Source organism: Columba livia, chromosome 1 (assembly GCF_036013475.1).
Source record: "Columba livia isolate bColLiv1 breed racing homer chromosome 1, bColLiv1.pat.W.v2, whole genome shotgun sequence".
In the NCBI taxonomy this organism is placed as follows: Eukaryota; Metazoa; Chordata; class Aves; order Columbiformes; family Columbidae; genus Columba; species Columba livia.
In genome coordinates this window covers 135,477,408-135,486,479 of record NC_088602.1, presented here as the reverse complement: position 1 = coordinate 135,486,479, position 9,072 = coordinate 135,477,408, and the positions used below count along the sequence as shown (strand labels likewise).

At 46.6% G+C, this 9,072-nt stretch overlaps 1 protein-coding gene across 4 annotated transcripts; it reads right to left on the bottom strand.

The window, feature by feature from the left end:
- Positions 1-1,178: 1,178 nt before the first annotated feature.
- On the bottom strand, positions 1,179-8,836 carry KCNJ8 (potassium inwardly rectifying channel subfamily J member 8). 4 transcript variants are annotated; one of them, XM_021293956.2, is made up of 3 exons: positions 8,709-8,836; positions 7,616-8,062; positions 1,179-3,370 (listed from the first exon to the last, which is right to left on the bottom strand). In XM_021293956.2, the coding sequence occupies exons 2-3, from the start codon at positions 7,978-7,980 to the stop codon at positions 2,470-2,472; spliced, it is 1,266 nt and encodes a 421-aa protein (XP_021149631.1). In that variant the 5' UTR covers positions 7,981-8,062; positions 8,709-8,836; the 3' UTR covers positions 1,179-2,469. The 4 variants fall into 4 exon arrangements, with proteins under 4 accessions (XP_021149631.1, XP_005507113.1, XP_064888179.1 ...); XM_005507056.3 differs by having other exon boundaries at positions 8,341-8,817; XM_065032107.1 differs by having other exon boundaries at positions 8,713-8,751.
- Between the last annotated feature and the right edge of the window lie 236 nt (positions 8,837-9,072).

Below are 9,072 nucleotides of genomic sequence, written 5' to 3'. Positions count from 1 at the left end.
TGTTCATTGTTTGAACACACAATGGACAGATTAATGTCTCCAGATGTTCACTATCCATCCTCCCAGAACATTAATGGGCAGACCAGAGAATGAATATTTTTAGCAGAAACTTCAGTTTCCACTGCTGCTTCAGATAAAGTATCTTGTCAGTGTTTATTTTCTGGAGATCACCTGCTCCAAATGTAGGGAGTCATAGAATCATAGAATGTCCAGAGCTGGAAGGGACCCAGAAGGATCATAGAGTCCAGCTCCTGTCCCTGCACAGGACAACCCCACAGTTCACACCATGTGTCTGAGGGCCTTGTCCAGTCTCTTCTTGAACACTGTCAGGCTTGGGGCCGTGACACCTCCCTGGGGAGCCTGTTCCAGTGCTCCACCACCCTCTGGGGGAAGAACCTTTTCCTAATGTCCAACCTAAACCTCCCCTGGCACATCTTCCTGCCATTCCCTCGGGTTCTGTCACTGGTCACAAGAGAGAAGAGAAGAGAAGAGATCAGCGCCTGCCCCTTCTCCCCTTGTGAGGAAGCTGTAGCTGCCATGAGGTCTCCCCTCAGTCTTCTCCAGGCTGAACAAACCAAGTGACTTTAGCTGCTGCTCATACAGCTTCCCCTCCAAACCCTTCACCAACTTGGTGGCCTCCTCTGGATACTCTCCAGCAGCTTTATGTCCTTTAAATCCTGTGTTGCCCAGAGCTGCACCCAGTGCTCCAGGTGAGGCCGCACCAGTGCGGAGCAGAACGGGACAATCACCTCCCTGGCCCGGCTGGCAATGCTGTGCTGGATGCACCCAGGACACAAATGGCCCTCTTGGCTGCTGGGGACACTGTTGGATCATGTTCAGCTACAAAGCAATGCCCCTCCATGTCACCACCCAATACCGCACAAAGCCTGCAAACTGTCCACACAAGTGCTGATGAACTGACTTCCAAAGAGAATGAGAAACCAGCATTGTTTTGACTATTTTACCTGATAGGAATAAGCAAATATTTAAAATTGTAAAAGTATTTAAGTGGTTGAGTGGTTTGGAGAATCAGCACAGGTATATTACTTTTCTTGAGCCACAGACATAATAAGGCAACTCCTATAAGAAATTTGAACTGGAATTTGTCCATAATTATACTTCTTATTCACAGAAGAAAAAAAGCTTGCATCAATTTAGCATTATCAAATGTGACACAATTAGTTGTCAAACATTTATTTATTCTTGTAGAAAAACTTGTGATGACATTTTTGGGAAGTCTCTAGATGACAAATGCCCATTTGAATTTTAAGAGAAAAGCTGCTTACCACCAATTCTCAAAGCCATGTTATATAAAAACTTGGTGAAACACTGCTGAACAATAGTAATTCAGCAGAAGCACCCAAGTCCCCCTTGAAAATTATTCAGAAAGTTTTGAAAATACTATCTTTAATATTATTGGCACAGTTCCCTCTCATGCCCATTCATGAATTCCCACTGGCAAATAGTAACATTCTGTCGAAGTGAACAGTCTTAATCCGACAAAAAAGCATTGTAAGTGAAGGAAGTACACTTGTTGCCTTCAGTGTATGAAACTTTAAGAGAACACAAACCAGGATTTTGTCTTCTACTGATATGAAGAGGATGTTAAAGAGATATGTCCTTTTTTCAACCTCAATAGTTTCAGTGAAATGGGTTATCAGGTGGCAGCTGGGAGGACTTGAGTTTCTCAGCTTAGGCTACGGCTACATTAGAGATGTACGATGTCCAGCTGTGAGGTGTCTCACCCTGAGAAGAAGAGCAATGCTGTGCAAGAGGCCGTGCTGTTTCGCTGGTTCTCCTGCTGGTGCTGCCCTGAGTGGCACCAGTTTTCTTGTGGGGTGTTTAGGTCACTTCAACTGGTCTGAATTTGCTCTCAAAATGACTTTGTAATAAAGCAACAGAAAGAAAAGATCTGAAAAATTGAAGGTAACGTCCTGGCTCTTCTCCAGTGAAACCATTGAGGAATTTAGCTACTGCTTTCAAGAGAACAAGGAATTCACCCCCAAAAGATCAATATCCAAATATCTTGCAAAAAAATCTGTGCAAGCTATTGTATGCAGCCGTTTTGAAAAGCACTCACTTCTGCCTGTAGGTGTGTAACCCACTTACAAAGAAACCCTCCACATTTTGTGACAGTCAGAGGAAAAAGATAAGAAAGAGACCCTGAATAGGAAAAATAAGATTTAAAAATTAGCATGCCACTAAGACAAGTATAAATACATATTATATTACATTAGCATACTGTGTTTTCTTTAGTGTATGTGCCATTTTTAATTAATCCATACACTAAGTGCTAGAGTGTTTCCTAATGCCATTAGGTGGTGCTTTCAGTAAGTAATAGAATAAATAGCTATTGTACAGTTCTTTTCTGCATCGTGTTCTTATTTTCTTAAGTGAAAGAAAATTTAAACAAAACACCATGGGTGCCTCCTCCTTTTGAAGACCACCAACCTCGCAAAGGGCTGTGTATCACGTTTCTGAGGCACTCTGGCTCCCTTCGGGTGTGATAAACTGCACTTTGGGCACAATGAGGGATGGATTTGTTCTCCGCATGGAGTTGCTCCTCCTAATTGAGTTGTTTCTCCTCATGGAGTTGCGTTTCCGCAGGGAGTTTTGGTGGGACAGCTCACTTTTCTGCAGGGTCTGGATGAGAATAGATGGCTTCTCGTCGAGCTCTCGAGCGCTGCAACGCGGCGCCGCCACTTTGACAGTGTTGCCAAACTTCGAGTAGTCAACTGAGTACACGCCTTCCTCTTCGGTGACGATGGGCACAAAGCGGTGACCCCACAGGATCTCCTCTGCTATGTAGGAGGTTCTCGCCTGCGTTGTGATGCCAGTCGTTTCTACGACTCCTTCAAGTATCACGATGAGCTCCAGGTCCTGGAGTGCCAGGTCAGCAGCAGAGATATCATAAAGAGGACTCCGCTTGTCTATGATGTGACAAATGATTAAGGGAGCCACAAGGAAAATATTGTTGCTTTCAATGGGGTTATCCACAGGAATGTCTACTTGGTGAATGGGTATGACTTCTCCTTCAGGGGTTGTAGTCTTCCTCACAACCTGGATTCTCACTGAGGCACTAATGATCATGCTCTTTCTCAGGTCTCCCACTCGAAACATGAAGCAAAGTTTACCATTTCGAACTGCAATGACTGCCTGCCGACTGAAAATCAAGGTCTCAGCCCGTCTGTGGGCTTGCGCTGTTTTCATGAATATGCAGCCCAGCATGACAGCGTTGATAATAAGACCTACAATGTTCTGCAGGATCAAGACCGTTATGGCCAAGGGACATTCCTCTGTCATCATCCTACCCCCAAAACCAATGGTCACCTGAACTTCAATGGAGAAAAGGAAAGCAGAAGTGAAAGACCTGGAAAAGAAGATTGCACAAAGTTAGCTCCAAGGACATCAAACATGAAGTTAGAACCTACTAGCAAATAGTTTCAAGAAACAAACTTAATGACCTATGTGTACAGTTCTGGTACACTCAAGTCTTCTGTTACACCAGCAAAAGCATTGCATGCTCAGTGATCCTGTTTTCATGTAGTGGGTACAGTGTCTGATGGTGGAAGACCTCGGAGCCTGAGCTCCTAAAAGACTGTCTGTAAGACTAGGTGAACCTGAGAAACTCACTAGATCCTCTGCTCATGAACATATACCACCCACTGTGTTAGCTGACAATGCTCTGACACCTGGGCTTTCCACCATCTGCACCTCCTGAAGCACTTGCCAGACAGTGGTGGTGGTTTTGGGGATGATAGATGAGCAATCAGCTGGCACACTGAGACTCTTCCACCAGCCTAAGCAGTGAAAGGGAACTGGGAAAACTGCAGCACTTCACTCATACTACCCGCCTCTCTGGGTTGTGACCACTTTTAGCAGGATTTCCCAGAGGGAAAAGGGATATTCACAGATTCGTGACTCTTCTCAAACCCTTGCTCACCTTGTGACTGAGCCCGCAGGATCGGGCTGCAGAGGGAGGGCAGTGGCCTCCACAGTCCCCTCTGCACATCCTGGCAGGAGGACAATGCTGAGACCCAGGGTCTGGGTTTAGCTCACTGCCATGGTAAGACTAGCTGGAAAATTTCAGCACAGGAGTGGGTTAAGTATGGGTTAAGTTAAACATCCCTAATATGCTATTGTGCTGGACATCAGAGGATGCTGTCCACAAACTTTCCAAAATACGGTATTTATAGTACTCCACAATGTAATATCCCCTGTATATACCAGGGTCTTTAATTTCGTTTTATAACCAGATACATCTTTCACCAAAGTCTCTTATGTCTAAAATCAGTTAATCCACCAACATTTGAAACATTGCCATGCTCAACATGGCTTTACCTATGGAAAAGATGTCCTGCTAGTGAAGACAGTTCTATACCATTCATTGGTTTTGGTTTGCTTTTCAATTAATCTGCTTTCAAATAAAATTTTCTGGTTTTCCTAACTTTATTTTCAGTGGTTTATTTTCTGGTTTTCCTAACTTTATTTTCATGACCTGGAGTCATGAGGAAACATTCAAATAGCACAGGAAATATCAGGGATAATTTTCTGTAGAAAGTTCATGTTTCTGAAAACCTGCCAGTCTCTGCAGAGATATCTTTGAAATAACTTCATCATCTTGTGTGTTTTTTCTCTTTCCTTTTCTATTTTTTTAATCTTTGGCAGTTTCCCTTGTATTGAGGGGTTTATTTTTGCATTTTACTCTGAAGAAACCAGGGTCTAAGGAGTTAATTAATAGAATTCATGGAATGATTTCTTATGTTCATGAATATTTATTTGCCTGCAGAATGAAGCTTCTGGTTTAAACTTTGAATTAAGTTTAATTCAGCTTAAAGCTCTGTGGAGTAAATATTCTGATTACTGCTTCCTAGCAAAAAAAAAAAAAAGAGAATCCACCTTTTTACAGCAGAAGTAATTGAAGCAGCGAGTTTGTATAGCATTTTGACCATGTGTAAAGGGAGCTAAAAACTCCAAGTCATACTATTCCCAGGTCTTTTCCCTTAGAGCTGTGTAACAGTTTTCCTCTTTGGATAATGCGTGTTTTGTGTGGCAAAGAGCTGCAAGACTTAGAAATTTCTGCAGTATTTTGAAAAATTCAAGTGCTGTGCAAGTTCTAGGCACTGGCTAAAATGTCCAAAACCAGGTTTGTTGTAAATCTGTAATGGCACATACCCAAGAAAGCTCTTCTGAAACATCTGTGGGCCTAAATCTCATGAAAGTAAGTTAAAAAATGCTTGCCATTATTTTGGCATATATATTATTGCAATATTGAATATACTTAACATGCAACAACTCATCATTCTTAAAAATGCCAGCAATCCCATTGCTATGTCATGACTTTGTTCAAAGCAGTAGCCAGATTTAAACAGATCAAGTATTTCCCTATGAAGGGAAGCAACTTTCTGTGGCTTGGACATGGACCTTTGAGTGGCTGTTGGCTGAAACACCCCAGGTACTTGCACAAGGGAGCCATGTGTGTTCTTCATCATTGGGTAAACCATAAAGTTACGCTGGTTCATTTGCTCTGCTTTTCCACACCCCTCCAGGCTGTCCTTGCAGCAGAGGTTTGCAGCCGTGCTGGAAGAGCTGCCAGCCTGGGCCTGCCACAGCCAGGCCTACAGGGAGGGAGCGAGGGGCAGAGCTGTGACTACAGGTACGCCTTGCCCCAGCGACATGAGGCCCTGGACAGCAAGCTCAGGCTCTGCAGGGTGGTCCAGGAGCCCTGTGGGGAGCTCCATGGGATGGGCCAAGGCAAGGGGGCGGTCAATCAAGCGGAGGGATGCCCCCCCGGCTGACCCTGAAGAGCCAGTGGCGTGTAGCTACTTGCTAATTTTGGTTGGACAAATCCCACAAATCCCAGACACATCTGGAGTGACACCCCAGTGGGCACAAGCTGGGTCACAGAATCATAGAATTGTTTACATTCCAAAAGAGCTTTAAGGTCATCAGATCCAACCGTTAACTTAGTCCTGCCAAGTCCACCCGTAAACCATGACCCTAAGCACCACATCTACATGCCTTTTAAACTCCTCCAGCGATGGTGACTCAGTCACTTCCCTGGGCAGCCTGTTCCAATCCCTGACAACCCTTTCCGTGAAGAATTTTTTCCTAATATTCAGTCTAAACATCTCCTGGCACAACTTGAAGCCATTTCCCCATGTCCTATCACTTGCTACTTGGAAGAAGAGACCAACACCCTCCATGCTACAACTTCCTTTCAGATAGGTGTAGAGAGAGATAAGGTGCCCCCTCAGCCTCCAGGCTAAACAGCCCCAGTTCCAATGCATGACAACCCTTTCAGAGAAGTTTTTCCTAATATTCAATCTAAACCTCTCCTGGTGCAACTTGAGGCCGTTTCCTCTCCTCCTATCACTTGTTACTTTGGAGATGAGATTGACACCCACCTTGCCACAACCTCCTTTCAGAGGTGACTGCTTGTGGCCAGTTATTGGAAAAGAAATAAGACAGCAACCTTCCCCTGTCCCCTATTCCCCCAACTTAACGAACGTCAGCTTGGAAAAATCCCCATTTCCCTTAGCTTGGAAAAGCCTCATTTAAAAAAGTATCAAAACAAAGGGAGCATGAAATCTCTGCTCCTTTATGAGCCAGATACAATGTCCCTTCAAACTTGGTGAGATGCCTCAAACCTGTGCACAGGAGAAAGGAGAAAAGAGAAGTGGCTACTCTGATGTCTCAGCAGACCCTGCAGCCCCAGTCCCTCACAGCACCAGAATGTGTAATGGCAGCTGATCTGGGGCAGTATGGCCATACTGAATCAGGATTTTTCTCTTTAAAAACCTAGTGCTATAAAAAGAGATTTTACTGATGAGATGGCAAAGTGATTTTATTTCTTACTCCCACCTCCACTTAACAAACACTCTTCTATTCTGTGTATGTATCTGTAAGTTTATCAGTGCCTTTAAAATTGTCATGGCTTTGGAGACAGAGAGTGAAATACTTCAACGGGTGACATTTAACCTAGTAGTCCCCTAAATTTTCACTGTCTGCCACAGCATGCACACCATGGAAACTGTTCCTCTGCCAAACTGCTGGCCTATGGCTTCACAAAGGTATTTTGAACCACCCCATATTTAGCTGTCTCAGGAGAGTCATCTTGAAAAAGGTCTAGTTTTGCCCTAAGTGGCACTTTCCTTGCCAGCCCTACCTGAGACCCATGGCTGGTACCCTGCCTCTCATGAACCACCCCTGTGGTGGCCACTTTTCACCAGTGTGGTGAGCGGCTCACACCACGCTCGGGATGCTCCCACTGCCGTGGACAATGTTACAATACATATAACACATACCCACTCTTGTAGCAGGCTCTTATCTCGACAGGCAAGGTATGTTACCCACAGAGTGTGGAGACACATGAAAAGCAGCAGGTCTCCCTCTCTTTCAGATCCTGTAAGGAACCAAAGAAATCTACAGTACAGTATTTTCCAAGCCTAGAAGGCTTGCTCAATTTATGTAATCTAGAGGAAAACACTGCACTTTTCAACTGTCTCAACCAAATACAACAGCTCATGTAACCCAAAAACTGCAATTTAGGCATTGGCAGAACAGCAGGCATATCCATCCCTCCCCTTTCTTCATCCCACCACCTGTACTTTACCTGACACACGTCACACATGGTGTCCACTTGGTGCTGTTTGTAGTGCTTTCTGTGCTTGGGTCCATGTCGCCGTGGGCAAAAGCCACCAGCCACCACATCATGGCGAAGAGCAGCCAGCTGCACAGGAAGGACATAGTAAAGATGACCAGCGTGTGACGCCACTTCAGGTCCACCAAAGTGGTGAAAATGTCTTGCAGGAATCGCCCCTGCTCACGAATGTTCTTGTGTGCCAGATTGCATGCCCCATTCTTGGCGATGAAGCGGGCTTTGCGTGGCCGGTCTCGGATGCGCGGCTTGCGCAGGTTCTCAGCAGCAATTCGTGCCAACACATACTCTTCAGGGATGATACTCTTCCGAGCCAGCATCTTCCTGACACCATAGTCCGCTCAGCAAGATGCAAAATGGGGGGTGGTCCCTCTACCACGTCTTTGCAGAGCTCACTCTACCCTGCAAAAAGAGAGAACCTGATCAAATCTGTCACTGATGCACCACAGTAAGAAGCCCCAATTAGGTACCCTCACACCAACAACCATTACATTAAATGTCACTGCTTATTAAATGTGACTACTTATTCTACAGCGCCTTTACTCTTTCAGACCATCATTTTTATATGAGCAATTGGCATCAGCTTGTAACAGAAACAGAAGATGCTACTTTGACACTCCTTGCAGGTAAGGAGGCTGCGGAACAGTCTTGAGAACTTGATGTAAAGTAACATGACATACGACAGGTTGGTTGCTCAGGCTCTTTCTTCAGGAGATAGCCATGCCAAGCTGGGTACCACAACACGGAGCATCCTGCAGGACTTGAAGGATCGGACTTCTCTGGTTTGAACAAAGTTTAGTCTGCGAAGAGACGGTGGAGACTCATTTCTCGTGGCTACAGCCGCGCAGCGCAGCCAGGAGCCCCTGTCCAGTCTCCCGAAAGCATCACAAGAAGGAGCTGAGCTGGGGGCGCGGGAGGCAGGGAACGGGACTCCACGGAGCAGGCGGTCGCATTTCCCCTCCGCAGCTCTCCTTCCTTCCCGGGATTAGGCGGGTAAACCCTCCCTTTATTCCCAAACTTTGTCCCCTAGACGTGTGACAGAACAAACCTACGGAAAACCTGGCTCGCCGCAGCTCCCCTCCGCCTGGCCCGTCCCACCGGGGGAGGGCAGGGGCTGCCTGACCCCCCGCCGTTTCCCAGGGACGCCCCCCCGCCCCGGCACGGAACTCAACCCCCTGCCCCGCCGCCTCTTACCACAGCCTGGCGGGGCGGTGCGCGGCCGGGCGGGGAGGGGCGAAGGGGAGCGGGCGGAGCGGCCCGGGGGGCCGAGCCGGTTCGGCTCCGATTTGGCCCCGCAGAGCAGGGCCGGGCCGGGCTGCGGTGGGTCTGAGCGGCGGGCGGCTGAGGGGAAGGGCGGGCATGGCAGCCCGGCGGGGCTGGGTGCGGTGCAGGGCGCAGACACACTCGTAGGC

What these genes read in the sequence shown, in the direction of transcription:
- KCNJ8 (XM_021293956.2), bottom strand. Translation starts at nt 7,980, where the DNA reads ATGCTGGCTCGGAAGAGTATCATCCCTGAAGAGTATGTGTTGGCACGA. An exon ending in CCATGTGTGACGTGTGTCAG is followed by an intron (nt 3,371 to 7,615) that starts GTAAAGTACAGG and finishes CTTCTTTTCCAG; the next exon opens with GTCTTTCACTTCTGCTTTCC.